The 21759-nt window shown below is 51.4% G+C and overlaps 1 protein-coding gene across 4 annotated transcripts in view; it reads right to left on the reverse strand.

Annotated features, from left to right (window-relative positions):
- Nucleotides 1-2147: 2147 nt before the first annotated feature.
- The window catches only part of LOC310650453 (zinc finger protein 783-like), a 28708-nt gene continuing 9096 nt past the window's right edge, over nucleotides 2148-21759 (reverse strand). For 3 of the 4 annotated variants that reach the window (XM_083379996.1, XM_083379997.1, XM_083379995.1), the window contains 6 exons: nucleotides 21075-21488; nucleotides 18891-19017; nucleotides 16717-16833; nucleotides 15810-15926; nucleotides 13075-13188; nucleotides 2148-3152 (listed from right to left, as the gene is read on the reverse strand). In XM_083379996.1, coding sequence (XP_083236122.1) covers nucleotides 2230-3152; nucleotides 13075-13188; nucleotides 15810-15926; nucleotides 16717-16833; nucleotides 18891-19017; nucleotides 21075-21449 — 1773 coding nt within the window. In that variant the 5' untranslated portion in view covers nucleotides 21450-21488 and the 3' untranslated portion in view covers nucleotides 2148-2229. Of the gene's footprint in view, nucleotides 3153-5248; nucleotides 6654-13074; nucleotides 13189-15809; nucleotides 15927-16716; nucleotides 16834-18890; nucleotides 19018-21074; nucleotides 21489-21759 lie in introns of all 4 variants that reach the window. The other variant, XR_014494374.1, reaches the window with a different exon arrangement.

Below are 21759 nucleotides of genomic sequence, written 5' to 3' on the forward strand. Positions count from 1 at the left end.
CAGACATTTCATGACCCAACTAGGTAACATCATCAGTGTTAGAAGGGAGGAGGGGTTGCTCTAAGTGCCTTGCCCTGTCAAAGAGCCGAAGAGCCAGCGCTTGTCCGAGGACATCTCCGTGGTCATGTGGCCGGTATGACTAGACGCCAAAGGCGCACGGAACGCTGTTACCTTCCCACCGGAGTGGTCCCTATTTTTCTACTCGCATTTTTACGTGCTTTCGAACTGCTAGGTTGGCAGAAGCTGGGACGAGTAACAGGCGCTCACTCTGTTATGCGGCACTCGGGATTCGACCCGCCAAACTGCCGACCTTCTGATCGACAAGCTCAGCGTCCTAACCCACTGAGCCACCGCGTCCCTATATTATATTTATAGGGCCACCCAAATATATTCACAGCCCTCTTCCCTTTTTTTTTGGTCCTCTCGGCGGCCTTTTCTCCACCAAAATCAAAATACCTCGAACTACTTGCATCTGAATTCTGCATTTTTTCCCCCCCGGATCTTTATTCTCTGGGAGCTACCCTCAGATATAACAATAGCTCAACAAGAGAAGAAATGGTGGCCCGTCAGTGGTCAAAAGTGGGTGGCTGGAGAGCTGCTGCCTGAACGGGGAAGACAAGAGATTGAGGTCCATGGAAGCTGCCAGGGGAAGACATGGTCCCTCAGCCCACCAACTCACAGGACTGCAAGAAAAAAACGAGCACCGAGCACCGCAATGAAGTGTTGGTGAAGCGGCATATAAATAAAATCCAAGTGGGCTTCACATGGATATAGTATATCTACTCCGGCACTTTTAAGTTTCTCCCTTCTTTTTGTGCTTATCAAACTTTCAGGGAAAAGTGTGTGCGCGTGTGCGTGTGCGTGTGATTTCCTCGCATGCACGAGCTTCATTATAATTTTTTAATCAAGGGAAAAGAGGGAGCACAGAGAGCAGAGACGTTACACCAACTAAAAAAAAATAAAATAAGAAAGAAAGAAAACGAGGAGCTCTTTTCTTTCAGCCACCCAATTCCCCAAGTTTCAGCTTTTTCCAGGGAAGTTTTCCCCAGGGAATAACAACAGAGCTTATAAAACAGCATACAAATCGAGCATAAACGAAAAAGCAAAATAGTCCAGTCGCCACTTTGGGTTCTTCTTGTCTACCTTCTCTGTCTCTCTCCCCATTCCGACAACCACGTTCCCACACTTTCTCGGAGGCGACGCAAGCGGCCAAGATACAACGGCGTCTTCCCGGAGGACGTTTGAGCCTCCAAATAAGAGGAAAAAAGCTGCAGGGGATTCGGGAAATCCAACAGTGATCCAACCGAAATCCTGTCTTGCCCCGTTTACTTGGGAATCGCAGAATTAACAGAGTTGGAAGGGACCGTGGAGATCTTCTCCTCCAAACCTCTGCTTGAGCAGCAGACCCGATTACCCTTCAGGACAAATGGAGGTCCGGTCTCTTTCTTGAAAAACCTCCGGTTGGTGGAGCGTCCACAAGTTCTGGAGGCGAAGCGTTCGACTTATCCAACTTGGTTTCTGGGCAGACGTGCCCAGGATCTGGCTGGGGAAGCCAAAACAGAGTCCAAGACAAATGGGGGCAATTCCTTTCTTGATCTAATATCCACATCTTCACGACGACGAGCCACCAAGGAAGCTTTCCAGATAAAGGAGCCTCTGCCCCATTTGCTCCTAGTTCCACATCCTTTTGGGACCTTCCTTCTAAAACACGAAAACGCAAGAGTTGGTCACAGACTGAATGAAGAAGACGCACCTTGCCCACCAATAACGAAGGACTGATCCAAGGCTGAATCAGGACCTTCAAAGGCTGATTCAGGATCTTCCGGGCCTGATCGAAGGCTGACTGGAATCGTCAAGAACCCATTGAAGGCTAATTCAGGAGCTTCAAAGGCTGGTTCAAGCATCTTCGGCGGCTGATCAAAGGCTGACTGGAGGAGACCTTCAAGGGCTGATTAAAAGCTGACTCGGGACCTTCGAAGGCTGACTAAGGACCTTCAAAGGCTAACTGATGTTTTTTTTTCTTCTTTCCAGCTGAACAGAATCTTCATCAGCCCAATTCCCCTAGGAACAAAATCCACCAAGAAGGGAGGCTACAAACAGGAGCTCAGCCCCATCCCTTGATGACACCCGCCCACCCACCCCGAGAGTTTAAAAACTTCCGCATCTGAATTAGGGAGGAGCTGAACTAAAACAGGATGAGGTGGGGCAGCGTCCCCGTTGCAGCACTGATCAGGAAGTGGGCGTCCCTTTCAGGAGGGCCAAGGGCCGCCCGGCGGTTTCGGAGGGAGGTGCCGGCGGCAAGGCGCAGCAGTGCTGCAGGAGGCGCTGCTTGCAGGCGAACGCCTTGGGGCAGAGGCCGCACTTGTAGGGCTTCTCCCCCGTGTGGGTGCGGAGGTGCTTCTGCAGGTGGTGCTTCTGCATGAAACTCTTCGGGCAGAGTGGGCACTGGTGGGGCCGCTCCCGCGTGTGGGTGCGCTGGTGCTTGGCCAGGTGGTGCCGGCGGACAAAGTGCTTCCCGCAGTCCGTGCAGTGGAAGGGACGTTCTCCCGTATGGGTCCGGAAGTGATTGGTCAGTTTGCTTTTGTCCGTGAAGCTCTTCTCGCAGGCCGGACACTGGTGAGGCCGGGCTCCTGTGTGGCTCATCTGGTGGCGGAGCAGGTGGTCCGAGCGGCCGAAACGCCGGGGACAGTAGGGGCAGCCCAGCAGGTCCTTGGGGACGGGCTCGGCCGGCGCTTCCCGGTGGGTGTTCTGATGGAGTAGCAGGTGGATGTGGAGCCGGAAGCGTTGGTGGCACAGAGGGCAAGCCCACAGCTCCTCTCCCAGCTGATGTCCCGTCTCTTGAGGGGGTATCAGGGGGCTTCCATTCATGAGCGGGGAGGAGAGATTTCGTCCCGGAGAGGTGAGACCGCTGTAACTTGACGGCTGCTCTTGGTGGCCAATCTGGCAATTCCGGGGGATGTCTTCTGCCGGGCTGCCCTCGTTGGCGCCGGCCGTCTCCTCCAGAGTGTCCCTGGGCCACAGGCAGGAATCGAAGTCCTCTTCTTTCTTGACAATCCTTTCCACGAATGTCTCTCCCGGCATCATCCAGGTCTCGTGGGCTGCCGAGTCCTCCTCTGGCTCCGTTTTGATTAAGACGTGATTTGTTGCGAGGGCTGCGGGAAATAAGGACAGCATAAAGCCAACATTCGTCATGGTTCGGTCCCACCACACATAAGGAACGCACAAGCACATCCCCAAACCAGGATTGCTCAACCTCGACGACTTCCAACATGGGCGGACTTCAACTCCCAGGATTCCCGAGGCAGCTTAGGGAATGCTGGGAGCTGAAGAGGCTGAAGAGGCCAATATTTCTCAACGGTGGCAATTTCAAAATGGGTGAAGAGCACCCATTTTGAAATTGCCACCGTTGAGAAATATTGGTCCCGAACCCTGTCATCTTAAAAAAAAAAAAAATTCTTTCTCTGTTTAACAGGTCTCGTATAAATCAGTATTTCTCAAGCTCGGCAACTTTCAAATGTGCGATCTCTAGGTGCCAGAATTCCCTGGCGTGCTAGTTGGGGAATTCTGGGAGTTGAAGTCCGCACGACTTAACGAGTTTTCTGAGCAACAGCACTGGGGATCATTACAGAGATTTTGAAGTCGAGGGACTTTACAAAAACCCCAAACTCGTCAGGAAAACCAGAAAAGACCGAAGAAAAGAATTGGGGATGAATGTAACACAGACTTGACATTTAATTCCACGTTAAAGACGATTCTGGGGGCAGCTTTCGCCAAAGGGCGCTCGCTCTCGTATACGAGACAACGGACAGTACGTGGCTGAAGGCAGATCATGTCAAGCAAATACAAGCGAAAAAGGCCGCCTAATTGGACAAGGATGTTGGGTCCCCGTGCTTGACTTCCATGGCTGGTGGCGCGCGAGGACAGCAGAAGGAATTCTCAGGCTATCGACGGATCGTTTTGATGACCACCGTGATAAATTTATTAAAACTTACAGGCCGCCGAACTCTCGAGCGGCTTTGGGGCAGGTTTACAAGTGGTTAAAAAGATTTCAAACATGTGGAAACAAGTAACAATTACAAAAAAACAAAAGGAAAAAGATGGTGAAGAAATAAACCCAGATCGAACGAGGAGGAGGAGGAAGAGGAGGAGGAAGTAAGGATGGAGTACGGGGTCCTGGTCTTCTCCAAGCTTGGTGGTTTTCTTGCAGACATTTCATGACCCAACTAGGGAACGTCATCAATGCCAAAAGGCTTACGTTAGAAAGCTTCCGGCACGGATGATGTTACCTAGCTGGGTCACGGAACGTCTCCAAAAGAACCCAGCCAAACTCAAAGAGAGGGTCTAGGACCCCATAGTCGTCGTCGTCGTCGCCCTCTTCCCCACAACCCCCCCCTCCATCCTTTTAGCACTGATGATGTTCACCACCTGGGTGATTAAATGTCTGCAAGAAAACCACCAAGCGAATGGGGCACTCAAGAGCCCCAGTTGATTTAGGAATTTGTCTCTCGTCCCCCGGGACCGACAACAAAGGACGGACACCGGAGACTTGAAAGGACCACCGGTTTGGGGGGCTTTTGGAGTTTTTAAAACTTAACGGCTATCAAATGTTTTTGCCGCAAATAAAAAGATTAATCCAACGACACTGATCGGCACTCTTATTTGACTGGCCGGCGTCACCCTGCAACTCACGCGTGCCCCCCTCGCTAGCTTGGGTTTTAACCAGCGCATCCCGGCAATTCGGCTAACTTCTTCAAAGAGCCGAAGAAAGAATTTACGGCTTGTTGAGCAGGTGACGCAACCCGGACTCTGGCTCCCTCCGAGAAGAACTGGTTTAACTGGAACATCCCGTCTGTTTGGTAGCCCGAAAGCATCAGTAGGGAAAATGGGGTTTGGTTGATGGCTAAGACACCTGATGGCTTAATTTAAGCCTTTCCCTTCCCCTCTCCCCCGCAAAAAAAAAAAAAGGACAGTGTTCCTTAAATTCTTTCCATTTCTTTTTAAAAATACATTTATGAGAGGGGGGTTTTTTTGTGTTTTGTTTTTTAAAGCATTCAGAGAATTCTGGAAAAGGACTTTATATATTTTTAATTTTTCTATCCTGTTTTTATTATGTATTGCCCTGTTCACCGCCCTGAGTCCTTCGGGAGAAGGGCGGTAGACAAATTAAATTAATAAATTAATAATAAATAAATAACTAAGATGCTCTCGGTTCTTTCGGCAATTTTTGACACGATCAAAACACACGTGCCCCGAACTCTGATCCACAGTTGGGGGTGGGGGGAAATCAAGGGCAGCACACCAAGCCATTTCTTCACATCTCTAGTTTATTTCGATTCCACAGAACAACAAAGGAAAAGAAAAAAAAAGTAAGAAATCCAGAAAATATACGTTAAAAAAAAAAAGAAGCGTTCTGCTCGGACTCATTAGCGTTCGCGAACCAAAGAGGTTGCCTGCAGGCAGTCGCCCGTTTCGAGGACTTTTTTTGACTGGGAGACCTTTGTGATTAGGGGACAACACAATACCTACAGTATTGTACACTGCAAATAAGACCGAAACGACAATCCTGGAAGCGCTTGGTTACTACCCCTTTTTGTTTAGCTTTCGCCGTTCACGAGCATCATGAAGTCTCCGCTGCGACGGGAGCGCCGACGTCGCCGGAACGCTGAACTCTGGGATAGAAAGGGGGAAGTCAGTCCGCTCAGGGCATGTCTCTTGAGGTAGCCTGGCGTTCTCCGCAGGGCCGGACTAGATGAAGATGGCGTCAAGCAGGGCTTCTCGGACAGCCGTACCCATCAGCCTGTTCTGCTCCCGAAGGTGGATTTTCTGGTGTTGGAGAAGATGCTGTTTCTGGGTGAAACTTTTATCACACTCGTCGCAACGGTAGGGCCTCTCTCCGGTGTGGATGCGCTGATGTCGGATCAGGTCCGACGGGTGGCTGAAGTTCTTGCCGCAGTAGAGGCAGGCCAGGGAGCTGCCGCCGCGCCCGGAATGCAGCCGCTGATGCGTGACGAGGCTCTTCTTTTGGGAGAAACTCTCCGGGCACCGGCTACAGCGGTACGGCCGCTCGCGCCCGTGACCCTTGGGGTGCTGCCGATAGGAGGACTTGACGTTGAAGGTCTTCACGCACTTGGCGCCGCCGTACGGCTTGTCCGCGCCCGGCCCCCGAGGAAGGGGCTTCAAATTATGGCTTTGCTTGAAGGTCTCCTCACAGGCCACCGAGGTGTAGCCGCCGCCCCCGGTGTGGATATGCTGGTGCAGGGTGAACTGCTGCTTGTAGGTGAAGCTCTTCTCGCAGGAGGCCGGCGCAGCGCCGTGGCTTTTCTGATGACACACCAGGCTTTTGTAAAGGCGGAAGCGTTTCCCGCAATCAGGGCAAGCAAACATTTTGTCCTCCGGGCAATTACGCGGGTCCGTCGGGACGGCGGGACCGCCGCTAGGGCCGAAGCCTCCTTCGCCGAGCAAGGACTCATCTTCATCTTGTCCGGGATTCTCGGCATGCCTTCGCTGCTGCACAAACGCGGAGTAGCGGCTGCCGACGGGGGCTGCTTGCGGGTGAGGGTGGAGGAGCGTCTCGTCCGTGCATTTGAGCCCCAAGCTTTCGCACAGCGCACGCTGAGCTTGGAGCACCTCGGCTTTGAAGGCCAGCCCGTCATCTGGGGGGATTGAAAGAAAAGGTCATGGGGTCATGCTTCTCCAACGGACACGGCCTCCTCTACCCCAGCGGGTTGTCCTGGTCAATGGGCCAGGAGGGACCCTCTTGGTGCACGGCCAGACGACCCCCTCCACGGTCCAGCCTTGCTGCAGCGCACCTGCCTACGTGCCACATACCAGGCCACCCAGCCTCTTTCCTGCCCGGTGGTGACTTGTGGTTTTGTTTTCCTTCGGCGAGAAGGAAACGCTGCCGGATCTGGCTGTGCACGATGGGAGGAAGCCAACCAGCCCTTCCTTGCTCGCCTCCTTTAAAGAATGGAAGCCAATTTGGGGGGGGGAGGAACGGGGGGTGGGGGGGTGGCTGCTTTGAATTCTAAAAGATTGCTCACGCACACCCAAATAACCCAGCGGGGAATCGCTTCAGCCAACCATCCGGAAGCTCCCTTTCGTACCGAGACTTTTTTTTTGCTTTTCAAGAGTCGTTGGCTATGCAGGCAGTCCTCGACTCACGACCGTAATGGAGCCTGCCTGATTGTTAACGGAAGCGGGAACCCACACACTCGCCTCATTTGTGACTCTGATCGCCAGGAGGCGGTCATCAAACCACCATGTGGCTTGTTCAGCGGAGCACGTGGTGGGTCCTTCGGAGTACCCGGGGAGGCCCTGGGAGTTCCAGCACAGGCCCCCCCTCCAGGCTTACCAAGGCCCTCCACAACCGGAGGCAGCCCGTGCTACACTTCCCATACCCTCCCTCCTCACCCAGAGTCCTCCGTTGTCCACTTAACATTCGACGATCTCCGGAGCTCACACACCTGCGAAGCAAAGCAGATTTGTTTTGTCCCTGGGCCGCCAGGCGCATTTCTGGAAGCAGCTGCAATTTCGCTTTGCGGCGGCAACCACTTCCTAGATTGTGCCGCCCGGCCCGGCCAATGAAACAGCCAGGCCTCTTTCTCTGACCTGAGCAATGGAGCTCCAGAGATCGTCAAAAGATAATTGAGGAGGAGGAGGAGGAGGAGGAAGAGGAGGAGGAGGAGGAAGAGGTAGGACCGGGTTGGGTGGGAAGCAGACCCAAGGTTTGCAGGGGGGGGAAATGGGGTGGGTGGGATGGTGAGATATGTAAGGGGGGGGCTGTTGGGTTCCTGCAGTGGGTCGTAAGAGTGAACGGCTGCGCCACAGCGGCCGTAACTCCTGAGCTGGGTTGGGTAAGTAGTTTCTGGTAGGTCTGCCGTCACTGTGAACCGTCACTAGGGTTATCCCAAAGGCAACTGGACTTTTTTGATTTTCCCCACCCCCCACCCCCGAAAACGTTTCGCTTCTCATCCAAGAAGCGTCTTCGGTTGTGGAGGCGACTGAAGGACCGAAGAAGCTTTCGGAAAGGAAGAAGCTTCTTGGGACGAGAAGTAAAAATGTTTTCGAGGAAAGGAGGTCGAGTTGCCTTTTTGGAAGAAAAAACAACAACAACCACCAGCTCGACCTGGAAGATTGAGAATCTCCACAGTCGTCACTACGATTGTAAGTCGAGGACGACCTATAATTTATCAAGGATTCGGTCTACGGCCAGGTGCATAATAGGGTGCATCTGTGGCCTCACCCTGGATCATCGCATCCCAACCCAGTCCAGGAACGTGACCTGGTCTTCCCGGAGCAGAGGACAAGCGTGTAAATCACCCCCTGTGCGCCTGTTAGCAAATCTCGAATGTGGAAAGACGAAAGAGAGGGAGGGAGGGAAGCAACGTGACCTTCCTTTGTCCCCACCCCACTCCAAGACGCCCAGCCTGTGATCCCGGCAGCTGAGTCCGGGGAATCAGAGGAGGAGGAGGAAGAAGGACCTGGGGAGCCATCAGAGTCGGAGGAAGGCTCTGATGAGCCCCCGGACTTACAATCTGAGGAAGAGCCTGGCCCCTCTACTCCTGCTCAGGATGAGACTCAGCTGTACTGGGAAGCCGAGTCAAGACTTTTGAGGACGCACAGCTGGAAGACATCGTAGACGCTCGCAAACGCCGACAGGCTACAAGAGCAGGAGAGAGGGAGGCAATGGGGCGGTTCCAGGGGAGGAGGAGACGGCATTGAGAAGCCACGCCTTGGGGCTGCATAATAAAAAAGGTGTGGGCGGTGCTGGTTGCTGAAGGCAACCGTTGGCAAAGGACTCCAGTTTCAAGGGCTCATGTTTCGTTCGCTTTGCCTGTGAACCGTTTCCTGTTTTTGACTCGCGCTCCCGTTTTGCTTTTGGGACAATGATCAGGTCTGCAACTCAAATACAAGGGGTCGTTTTTTCCAGCCTCCGTGTTAAAAGAGGGGTTCGCCTTTGTGAAGTAACAAAGACGTACGCAGGCTGGGACAGAACACCCAGCTACTCCTCGCCGCTCGCCAACCTGCTCGTCCCATCCCAGCTCTTTGTCCTGGTGGCCTCTAAACAAGCCTTGCCCAATCTCCAGGGTCTCAACCTCAGCCATCACCTCTGGCCTCTGCCAGCCTCCGGGGCTCCCAACTCCCACCAGCTCGTGCGGTGACTCCGTCCCAGGGATCGGTTGCCCCCTCCCAAATCGGACGGGGCGGGTGGCTTAGTACACTGGTCCCCAACTTTTAGGGCTTGGCAGGAGGGGAACTGGCCCGCCACTCGCGCGAGCTGAGCTGGGCACACGCCAGCCAGCCGCTTGCGCGGCCCAGTTTCACACCAGTCGTAGTCCGGTGATGCGCCGCAGCCCGGAGATTGGGGGACCTCCACCTTAGGAGATTAGGACAAAGCTGTCTGGATGCCTCCATGGAGATAATCTCCTTTTGGCTGCAATTACTGTGAGAGTGGCTTGATGGTGAGGTGGGCGGCGTATAAACTGAATAAATTACAAATTGAATAAATAGATGAGAAGACGCTCTGTGACTCGTCCTGGGCCCAAGAGATCGAGCTTTACATTTTACAAAGGAGGTACAGCATGGCAAAGGAAGGGAAATTACAGGCAAAGGATGCCTCGTGAGTTCTGGGTGGGGAGACCCCACATTCACGTCGGTCCTACCAGTGGAATATATTCCGGGACCATTGTGCCCAAATCTAGGCTCCACGGGTAGCCAAAGCAGCCCAAGACAAGGGACTCCCCCTCAAACATAGCATCTCAGCAGCGAAACCACATTAAAAATAGCTCAGATGCCATCACACGCACACACACACCGAGAGAAGGGGCAGTGGGCGAGCAAGGAATGGCAGAAACTCACCCCTAGCCGGAAAGCAAACACGGTCCATTCCCGACCGCCGACACTTCGGTGCGTCCCGTGAAATTTGCAGGACTGAACAGTTGCGGAAGGGGATCCTCTGATCCTCAGGGTAGGGTGGGGTGGGGTCTCCAGCTAGAGTGGCGGGTGGTGGAAACAGTCCCTCCCCCTTGAACTACCCAAAGCTTTTCCCTGCCCGTTCCTACGCGAGGGCAGTGGGTTTGGTGAGATTCTTGCAAGCAGGCTCGCAGCAATCAAGAAGCAACTTGAATCAGCTCACCGCGTCGTGCTGGTACTTTGCGTCTTGACGTAAACCCACATAACAAGATGGGTTTGTTTTTTGTTCTTGGGAACGCACACCCACTCCTCCCTCCATCCTCATGTCTTCTGCCCTGCCCAAAAGAACCCCAAGGGGGTGGGGATGAGGAGGGGAAGGTAAGCAGACTCTGGGCGTAACGGGAAAGTATGTCCACTCCCTTTTCTTCGGACTGCACGCCAACACCAAAGCTTCCAACGTAACCGAATCGTCTGTCGTGTGTCTTGAGGGTGAGGGCAGCGCTCCCCAAATTTTCTGGCTTGACCCGGTGGGCTGGAGTGGGGATAGTTTCCTCTGAGTGGCGGGTGGGAGCATGCAAGCGCACGCAGCTCCGTTTGCGCGAGCGGCAGGCAGAGGCGACAGCCGCTCACACCAAGGGAGCTGCGCGTGTAAGGGCTAATGGCCATCACACACACAAAGGAAGCTTCAGACATGAGCACGGGTGGCCGCCCATTCGCCCAAAAGGGAGTTGCGCGCAGGAGGGCCGACGACCACCGCTTGTGCGACGAGAGCTTCGCACGTGAGCCCGAGGCCGCCACCCTCGCAAACAGGAGCTGCGCGCGTGTGAGAGCTAACGGCCCCTGCCCAAGGGAAGGGAGCTTTGTGCGTGAGCTCAAGGCAGTTGCTACTTATCACAAAAGGAGCTGTGCGTGCGAGGGCTAACGGCCACCGCTCGAAGGAAGCCTTGCACATGAGCACAAGCGGCTGTGCCCGCAAGCGCTAATGGCCACCGCTCACAAAAGGGAGCTTCACGTAGGCGCTTGCCCGCCACTTGCGCGGCCCAGTTCCAAACAAGCCACGGCCTGGAAATGGGCCGTGGCCCAGAGGTTGGGGAGCCCTGGGTTAGGGAGATGGCCTCATCTCTGGAGACGTCCCGAAGGTCCTTTTTCCAAAGACAACTGGAGTTTTCTTGATTTTTTTTTCCCCCCTCTTGAAAACATTTCGCTTCTCATCCGAGACGCTTTCAAAGGGAAAAGCCATGAAAATTCCAGTTGCCTTTTGAAAAAGCACCTCTGGGAAAACCGGGATCCGGTGGATGGAAACATCTCCGTAGGCACCTCTGGAGACAGGTTCGAAACATCGGGATGGGCTGCCCAGAAGGGACCGTTGCAAAAGAGAGGCGAGACACAGAAACACACACACACACACACACACAATATTTTTACCCTGCACAGGTAAGTCCTCAACTTACGACTCCAATTGGGAGCAGAATTTCTGCAGCTAAGCAAGATGACTGTTCCGTTGTCACTGATTTGACGACCTTTCGGGCGGCCGTTGTTAAGCAAATCGTGTGGTCGTTCAGCGAATCTGGCTTCCCTCGTTTGGTTGTCAGAAGCCAGCTGGCAAGGTGGCAAAATGGCGAATCCACACACACACACGGACACACAAACACATACGCCGGGATGCTGCAACCGTCATAAATACGCGCTTGAATCTTGATCACGCGACCGAGAGGATGCCGCGACGGTTGCAAATGTGAGGACCGCTTGTTAAGTCACTTTTTTTTTCCCTTTCAACGGTCGCTAAGAAGATGGTGGTAAGCTGAGGACTCTCTGTCTCCAGAGGATACTAGCGTATCCTGAGCTTCCTTGAAGTAAAGGTTCCCCCGCACATGCGTGCTAGTCGTTTCCGACTCTAGGGGCCGGTGCTCATCTCCGTTTCAAAGCCGAAGAGCCAGCGCTTGTCCCAGGACGTCTCCGTGGTCATGTGGCCGGCATGACTAGACGCCAAAGGCGCACGGAACGCTGTTACCTTCCCACCGTAGCGGTCCCTATTTTTCTACTTGCATTTTTTTTTACGTACTTTCGAACTGCTAGGTTGGCAGGAGCTGGGAAGCATAACAGGTGCTCACTCTGCTACACGGCGCTCAGGATTCGACCCGCCAAACTGCCGACCTCCTTCTGATCGACAAGCTCAGCGTCCTAACCCACTGAGCCACACCGCGTCGCTTTTTTTCCTTGAAGAGTTCACCCCAAAGAGGAGAAAGCTGGCAAACGTACCGCAGAGACATGAGTGACAGACAGATGCCAATCAAGGGAACGCAAGAGGGAGGGTGGAAAATGAGCCACAAAGCCGCAGCAAAGAACGACTGCCCTCTAACCCAAGCCCCAGAGGCTGCTATCAGCAGTAGACAAACGGGTAAGCTGAAAGGAAAAACGGTGAAGTCTGCAGGCCGGGAAGGGGAAAACCACAGCAAGCCTCAAAGCATCGATGATCAAACACCCTCCAGAGCGGACAGTCTTCTCAGGTGTGTGTGTGTGTAAACACAGCCCCCCACACACACACATACACCGAGGAGAGGAATACAGGTAGTCCTCGACTTACGACCCCAACGGAGCCTAACATTCCCGTTGCTAAGTGGGAATTGCGCCATTTGCCACAGCGGTTCGGGGAAGCCCTGCAGCCGCGAAGGTGGGAACCACGGTCGCTAAGTGAATCTGGCTTGCTGCTGGTCAGAAGGTCGCAAAAAGGGGACCAGGTGCGACCTCCCCTCCCCCCTCCCCCCCAAGAACGCTTATATAGGAACCACTTGCCAGGCATCTGAATTTCGACCCTGAATTTCGAACGGGGGGAGGGGGAAGATGCTGCGACGGTCGCTAAGGGTGGAAAACGAGTCACTTTTTCTTCCAGGCTGTGGAAACTTTGGTCGCTAAACGAACGGCTGCTAAGTCGAGGACTGCCTGTATTCAGGAGGCTTTTTCTGGATTCAAATGACCCCCCCAAAAAAATGGGTCTCAGTTTAGAAACCCGGGAACCGGCTCAGGATTCAAGTCCAGCGACGTAAAATAAAATAAAATAAAATAAAATAAAATACAGGGATGCAAAAGGAAAGGCGGGCGGGATTTGTCCTCGCATCTCAAGAGACTGCAAGGCAACGTGGTTCCGTCCGTCGAGTTACTCACCCATGCTCGGCGGGATGTGCAGCTCGCTTTTCTCCGAGAGCTCCGGGCCCTCCGCGTTCCCCTCCAGATCTCGCTTCCGTTGGGAGCCGAAGGATGTCTGGGCGATGCCATCATCTGTTCAAACAAAGAGAAGGAAAATAGGGACGTTCATGGTGGGCGGGCTGGGGACTGTCTGGCCCACCAAGGCTGTCCTGCCGTTGTGTGGGAGGGGGAGGAGTCAAGAGTCTTGCTTTCCTGAGGGACCAGCTGGGGAGGAGCCTTACAGATGGGATAGATTAGAGAGATAGATGATAGAGATAGATAGATAGATAGATAGATAGATAGATAGATAGGTAGGTAGGTAGGTAGATAGATGATAGATAGATAGATATAGATGTGATAAATATAGTTAAATAGATATAGATAGATAAGAGAGGGAGTGATATAGACAGATGTGAAAGTTGATATAGATGATAGATGGATGGATAGATAGATGATAGATAGATAGATAGATAGATAGATAGATAGATAGATAGATGATAGATAGATATATATAGATGTGATACATATAGTTAAATAGATATAGATAGATAAGAGAGGGAGTGATATAGACAGATGTGAAAGTTGATATAGATGATAGATGGATGGATAGATAGATAGATAGATGATAGATAGATAGATGATAGATATAGATGTGATAAATATAGTTAAATATAGATAGATATGAGAGGGAGTGATATAGACAGATGTGAAAGTTGATATAGATGATGGATGGATGGATAGATAGATGATAGATAGATGATAGATAGATTAGATAGATAGATAGATAGATAGATAATAGATAGATATATATAGATGTGATAAATATAGTTAAATAGATATAGATAGATAAGAGAGGGAGTGATATAGACAGATGTGAAAGTTGATATAGATGATAGATGGATGGATAGATAGATAGATAGATGATAGATAGATAGATAGATAGATGATAGATAGATAGATATAGATGTGATAAATATAGTTAAATATAGATAGATAAGAGAGGGAGTGATATAGACAGATGTGAAAGTTGATATAGATGATGGATGGATGGATAGATAGATGATAGATAGATGATAGATAGATAGATAGATAGATAGATAGATAGATAGATAGATAGACAGACAGACAGACAGATAGGTAGATATAGATGTGATAAATATAGTTAAATAGATATAGATAGATAAGAGAGGGAGTGATATAGACAGATGTGAAAGTTGATATAGATGATAGATGGATGGATAGATAGATAGATAGATGATAGATAGATAGATAGATAGATAGATAGATAGGTGGGTGGATGGATGGAAGATAATAGATAGATGAAAGAAATGATAGGTATCAGTCATCTCCAAACAACTCCAGGGACTCCTCAACATATGACCAAACTGGAGCCCCAAAATCTCTGCTGCTAGTAAGTTTTGCTCCACTTTACGAATTTTCTTGCCACCGTCGCTATGTGAATTTTCCCCCCCGCAGTTAATACTGCCGGTATTAGATAGACGGACGGACGGATGGATGGATGTAGATAGATAGATAGATAGACAGACACAGACAGAAAGACAGACAAGATATAGATAGATAGACAGACAAGATATAGATAGATATAGATGATAGATAGATAGATAGATAGATAGATAGATAGATAGATAGATAGATAGATAGATAGATAGATAGATACCGTATATTCTGGCGTATAAGACGACTTTTTAACCCATGAAAATCTTCTTATACCCCAGGTGCTGAAACTTTAGGGACAGGGCTGGCTGGAAAACCTGGAGCGGATCTCCCATTTGGTCTACGCAGGGAAAGCTTTAGAGTGAATTAGGAAAAGTTTAATCCACTTGCACTGTTTTATGTTTACATGCTTGATGACAAACAGCCTTATGTTTATAAGTGACAGTTTTCCTATTAAGCACCTGCATGTCATAAGCATTTGAATTAAAATTACCATATTAAAATCAAATCTGATGTTTTTTAATTTTTATTTGGTGTGCGTTGGAAGAGGGGTAGTCTTATACGGCGAGTATAGCCCAAACCCTATAATTTAACAGAAAATGTAGGGGGTCGTCTTATACGCCCAGACGTCTTATACGCCGGAAAATACGGTAGATAGATAGACAGACAGAAAGACAGACAAGATAGATAGAAAGACATAGACAGACAGACAGACAAGACAGACAAGACAGACAAGATAGATAGATAGATAGATAGATAGATAGATAGATAGATAGATAGATAGATAGATAGATAGACAGACAGACAGACAGACAGACAGACAGATAAGATAGACAGGGATAGATACATAGACAGACAGACAGATATTCAGACAGATTAGATAGGGTAGATAGATAAGATAGACTAGACAGACTAGAAAGAGAAAGATAAGAGAGGGAGTGATAAAGATAGATGGATAGAAAGATAGATAGATAGATGATAGAGTGATAAAGTTGATTTATACTACTATTATACTACGTTTCGCATTTAAGGTTTCCCTAAAACGGAAAGTGTTTTTTTTTCTTTCGATTTCATTTCTTTAAAATTCTCATTTTTCCGGCAGATTTTAGTCACAACGTCGTGACCACTGACAGAAAGCTGGGGGGGGGGGAAAGGTTTTACGCTTGCGTTTGGCAAGATTCTGTTGGCCGGAAACCTCACTGGGGCTGCCGACACCGACAAACCAGCCAAATATTCAACCGCGGTTAGCTTCTACTCACCGACGCCGGGCGTCTGTGGGACCCTCCGTCCTTCCCTGGGTTCCCCTTCTCGGCCCCCGGTCGCGTGACCCCCTTCTTCCGGTGGAGAGGAGAGGCAAGGTCTAAAAACTAGGATTTCTGCGTGGGGTGACAATAACAGGTGGATTTTCGTGGGAGAATCGGGGCTCGGCGAGACTTTGTGGCTTCGACGCAACGGTCAAATTCCCAGGAGCTTAAGAAGGCGTTCCTTTACGGGTGATCCTCGATGTACGACCGCCATTGAGGCCAAAATGGATGTCGCTAAGTGGGAAACCTGCCAGGGGAGCTCGGCACCCCGTTTGGCACCCTTTCTTGCCGCCGTTGCGAAGCGGTCGTTAAGTGGCTTCCCCACCACCACCACCCCCCTTGACTTTGCTGTTCAGAAAAGGGGACCCTGCGACCGTCGTAAATACGGGTCAGTCGCCAAGCATCCGGAGCTGGATCAGGAGGGGATGCTGCGGTGACGGTTGTACGAAAAACTGTCCCTTTTTTGGGGGGTCCAGGGCCGTCGTTAACTACGAACCGTCGCTGATTGAACGGCTGTAAATGCCGATTTGGGGGGTGAAAACATTGTAAACGTCGGTCGTGGGAACCCAGGCCAGGTGCTGGCTGCCAAAAATGCAAGCGTGCGTGCACGTGTCTGTGTCTGTGTGTGTGTATCCAACTATTCGGACCCGGCTCGTAAGCATCCTTGGGCGAGTCTGCCGTCACTTCAAATGGCCGTTAAGTCGAGGACTACTTACACTCAACAAACCTGCTTCCTGTTTTGCACCCGGTGAGCTGGGTCGGGCTGAGATGCTGGCTGAGGAATTCTGGGAGTTGGAAGTCCACAAAGTTGCCAGGTGTGGAGAGCGCCCCCCCCCCCGATTCTAACCCCCTTCCTACTTACCTGGGCTGGGTTCTGAAGGTATCACCCTATGCGTCGTTGCTGCCTCCTCTTCCTCGGTGCAGGGACGCTCCCCTTGTTCGATCCGGGACAGAAGATCCGGTTTAGCGATGGCGTAGTCTAGTCGGAAAAAAAAGAACACACCCCTTCGCAACCATTTGCTACACAACACGGGGCAAGGCTGAACTGTACGAAAAGTACAGGGAGCTCCTTGGGACACAGCAACTGTCAGAATTCGTTGCTGGAATGTATTTGTGTGTGACAACTAAGGTGGCAATCAGCCAGTAGGTGGCAGCGTTTGCCAGTTTGGCTCTACGGTATATACTCAAGTGGTGGGATTTAAGTACCTGAACCACCGGTTCTATTATGTGATGCAGGTCTGGGCCTCCAATGGCTAGAACGGACTTCCGGATGTGGTATTCACGCACTTCCAGTGGACCGTTCTAGTCCTGGGAGGCCTCCTCCACGCCTCCGAGGCCTAAAACGGACTTCCAGAAGTGGCATCCATGCACTTCCGGTGGGCCGTTCTAGGCCTGGGAGGCCTCCAAGGCCTCAAAACGGACTTCCGGACGTGGTATCCAGGCACTTCCGGTGGGCTGTTCTAGGCCTGGGAGGCCTCCTCCAGGCCTCCAAGCCCTAAAACGGATTTCCGGAAGTGGCATCCACATACTTCCGGCGGGTCGTTCTAGGCCTGGGAGGCCTTCGAGGCGTAGACTGGACTTCCAGAAGCCAGCCGGTTCTCCGAATTCAGGTCAATTTAGCTACCGGTTCTCCCGAACCTGTGCAAACTGGCTGAATCCCACCAACTATGCTCCTTCGTTCTACGTTGAGCTTCCTGTAACTGTGAAAAACAGTTGAGCAGTAAAGCACATGGTGACAGTACACTTTGTTTGCTGTCGTACTATATATAAAGAAGAATTCCTAACAGCAATGGTGATATGTACCGTATTTCCCCGAAAATAAGACCCGGTCTTATTGTTTTTTTTTGGGGGGGGGGGTGGAACTGCCTGCCAAAAAGGCACCAGATCTTATTTTTTGGGTGGGTGGGTGTGTTTCTTTTCCACTTACCTCAGGCACCAACAGCCGCCACCCAGCTGGCCCACTTCTTCCGCGGCCAAAGGAGCAGCTTCATTCTGCAGCTGAGAATGGAGCGCCCCGGCCTGCATTTCAGTCAGGCCTTTCCAGAAGGCCTCTGCAGCTGAGAACCGAGTTACGGATTGAATCCGTAGCTCAGTACTCAGCTGCAGAGGCCTTGCAGAACTGAGCTATGGGTGCGAAATGCAGAAGGAGAGAGCCGGCAAGAAGCCTGGCTGCAAAATAAGTGAGTGCAGGGTGCGTGGGGCAACTCCACCTCCCCACCCCAGCTTGATTTTTAGGCGTGCGCCCCCCCTCAAAAGTAGGGCTTATTTTTGGGGTAGGGCTTATATTAGGTCCACACCACACACCCCAAAATCAAGCTGGGGCTTGTTTTCAGGGGGAAACAGTAGGAGTCAGTTGTCGAGCATCTGAACTTCCATCATGTGACCATGGGGATAATTGAAAGTGTGAAAGACAGATGTTGAGATAATGGGAATTTTGGTCATTAGATTTCAAATATTTGGAAATCAGTTGAAAATAAGGATTTTATCTGTTTAATATTTAAAAATTAGACCGAAAAGGGAAAAGAAAATGAATTATTATGAATATGTTTGATTTATTGATTAACCCAGGCAATATGTGTGTGTGTGTGTGTGTCTGTGTGTGTGTGTGTGTGTGGATCCGCCCCTGGTCTAAACCAGCACAAGCCAGGATGGTATCTCAAACCGAAACTGAAAGCAAAGAGGAGAACTAGACAGAACAGGATTGGATAAACCTGGCTGTCTTGCAACGTTCTCCAGATGTTCTCCTGAGGAACTTTTAGGGACCAATCTGGAGGCAGGCCGTCACCTAGGCCAGGGGTCTCCAACCTTGGCAACTTGTGGGTCTCAACTCCCTGAATTTCCACGCCGGCTGGGAATTAAGAGAGGAATTCCCAGCCAGCGGTGGGAATTCTGGGAGTTGAGGTCCACCAGTCTTTTAAAATCGCCAAGGCTGGAAGACCTCCGATCTCGACAATTCTCCAGCGCCGATCCAAGAAGCCAAGTGTCGCCTTGCCAACCACTAGGAGCAAACACGGATTTTTAATTTTTTTTTTTTACCCAGGGAGACCAGCGACTCGTAGTTGCTCTTCATCACGTTCTTGTAGAGTTCCTTCTGCCATTCCTCCAGGTTGCTCCACTCCTGCTCTGAGAAGTAGACGGCGTTATCCTCAAAGGTCACGGGCACCTGGAAGAACATCAGTGACGGGATTCGGATCTTCTAGACCAGGGGTCGGCAACCTTAAACCCTCAAAGTGCCACTTGGACCCATTTCCCAGAGAAAAGAAAACGCTGGGAGCCGCAAAACTCTCGCGTGCGATAGAGGCTGCTGTGCATGAGCGCTCTCTCTCTCTCTCTCTCTCTCTCTCTCTCCCCTCCCTCTCCCTCCCTCCCTCCGATCTTCTGCTCACCTGGCAAGCTGGCTCAGGCTCACAACACATTCTTATTGGGCTGGCTCTCTTGCCTTTGATCTGCCAGTCCTCTTCCCCCACTCTGTGTGTGTGTGTGTGTGTGTGTGAGAGAGACAGAGAGAGAGAGAGAGAGAGAGAGAGAGAGAGAGAGAGAGAGAGGGAGAGAGAGAGAGAGAGAGAGAGAAAGAAAGAAATGTGCTTCCTGCTGAGATGCAGCAAAGGCAGGAGCCCCGCCCAATAAGCTTCTCAGCTTGTCGGAGAACACCATGAGGCCACTCTCTTTTTTACACACACACAAATATACACGCACGCACACACACACACAGAGAAAGAGAAAGAGAGAGAGAGGGAGGGAGGGAGAGAGAGAGAGCGAGCTGCTGCTGCTTCCTGCTGCTTCCTGTGGAAAGGAGACACAGCAAAGGCAGAAGCCCCGCCCAATAAGCTTTTCAGCTTGTCGGAGAACAGCATGAGACCACTCTCTTTTTTACACACACACACACACACACACACACACACACACACACACAAACACAGAGGGAGAGAGAGAGAGAGAGAGATGCTGCTGCTTCCTGCTGCTTCCTGCTTCCTGTGGAAAGGAGACACAGCAAAGGCAGGAGCCTCGCCCAATAAGCTTTTCAGCTTGTCGGAGAATAGCCTGAGGCCACTCTCTTTTTTACACACACACACACACACAGAGGGAGAGAGAGAGAGAGAGAGAGAGAGAGAGAGAGAGAGAGAGATGCTGCTTTCTACTGCTTCCTGTTGAGACGCAGCAAAGGCAGGAGCCTCGCCCAATAAGCTTTTCAGCTTGTCGGAGAATAGCGTGAGGCCACCCTCTTTTTTACACACACACACACACACACAAAGAGGGAGAGAGAGAGAGAGAGAGAGAGAGAGAGAGAGAGATATGCTGCTTTCTACTGCTTCCTGTGGAGACGCAGCAAAGGCAGGAGCCTCGCCCAATAAGCTTTTCAGCTTGTCGGAGAATTTTTTTACATACACACATACACAGAGAAAGACAAAGAGAGAGAGGGAGGGAGGGAGGGAGCTGCTGCTGCTTTTTTCTCCTTTCTTTCTTTCTTTCCTTCCTTCCTTCCTTCCTTCCTTCCTTCCTTCCTTCCTTCCTTCCTTCCTCTTCCTCCCTTCCAGCACTGATGACGTTTCCTAGTTGGGTCACAAAACATCTGCAAGGAAACCAACCAGCTCAGTCTTTCTTTCTTTCTTTTTCTTTCTTTCCTTCCTTCCTTCCTTCCTTCCTTCCTTTCTTTCTTTCCTTCCTTTCTTCTTCCTCCTCCTCCTCCTCCCTTCCAGCACTGATGACATTTCCTAGTTGGGTCACGAAACGTCTGCAAGAAAACCACCCAGCTCAGAGTCCGTCTTTCTTTCTTTCTTTCTTTCTTTCTTTCTTTCTTTCTTTCTTTCTTTCTTTCTTTCTTTCTTTCTTTCTTTCTTTCTTTCTTTTTCTTTCTTTCTTTTTTTCTTTCTTTCTTTCCTTCCTTCTTTCCTTCCTTCCTTCCTTCCTTCCTCCTCCCTTCCAGCACTGATGACGTTTCCTAGTTGGGTCAGGAAACGTCTGCAAGGAAACCACCCAGCTCAGAGAGCACCAGGGACCCCAGTCTTCTTTCTCCTCTTTCTTCTCCTCCTCTTCCTCCCCCTCTTCTTCCTTCCTTCTTTCCTTCCAGCACTGATGCCGTTCCCCAGCCGGGTCTCGAAACCTCTGCCAGGAAAGCCGCCCGTCTCTCGCCTCCCTTTCACACCTCTCTCCCAGGAGCGTGCGCCCCCGCCCGCAAGGAAACCCAGCCTCCCCCCCCACCTCCCCACCGTCTCGTCTGACCTTGGGCGTCTCTCCCTTGGCGCCCGGCGGGAGCCGGAGGATCCAGAAGTTCTGGTTCTTCAAGAGGTTCTCCATGTTCTCCAGCCGGCGCTGGAGCAGCCCGTACTCCTGGATGAGAGTGCCCAGGGCGGTCAGCTTGCACTCCATCTGGTTGCCGAAGTCCACCACGGCATTCTCGCAGTCCACGTACTTCTTCTCGTTGGTCATCACGCGCCGCTCCAAGTTGAGCAGCCGGCTGGCGTGGGCGTCCACTTTCCGCTCCACCGCCTGGATGGCGGCCACCACGGTCCAGAGGGAGAGCTCGGCCATGTTGTGCTTGACCTCCCGCTCCAAGTTCGGCTCGGGGAGGAGAGGGAGCGGCTGGCGGGACTCCATCGGAGGGGGGAGGGGGAAGGGGGGGAAAATCCGGGAATTCTTGAAAAGAGAGAGAGAGAGAAACAAGGACGCTGGAGGAATCGTCGAACGGAGAGGACGCTCGTTGCCGCGCGGGGCTTCTCGGCGGTTGTCGGAACTCGGCGACGTTGCCTACTCATCAGCTGAACAGGCAACGTCGTCGGTGCCAGGAAGGGAGGGGGCAGCTCGCTCATTTAAAAGAAAAAAAGAAAAAGAAAAAACAGGCAAAGCCTACCGCAGGGGTCTTCCAAGGTGGCCCTTTTAGGAGTCGTGGACTTCAACTCCCAGGATT

Source organism: Vipera ursinii (genome assembly GCF_947247035.1).
Source record: "Vipera ursinii genome assembly, contig: SUPER_Z_unloc_1, whole genome shotgun sequence".
NCBI lineage: Eukaryota > Metazoa > Chordata > Lepidosauria > Squamata > Viperidae > Vipera > Vipera ursinii.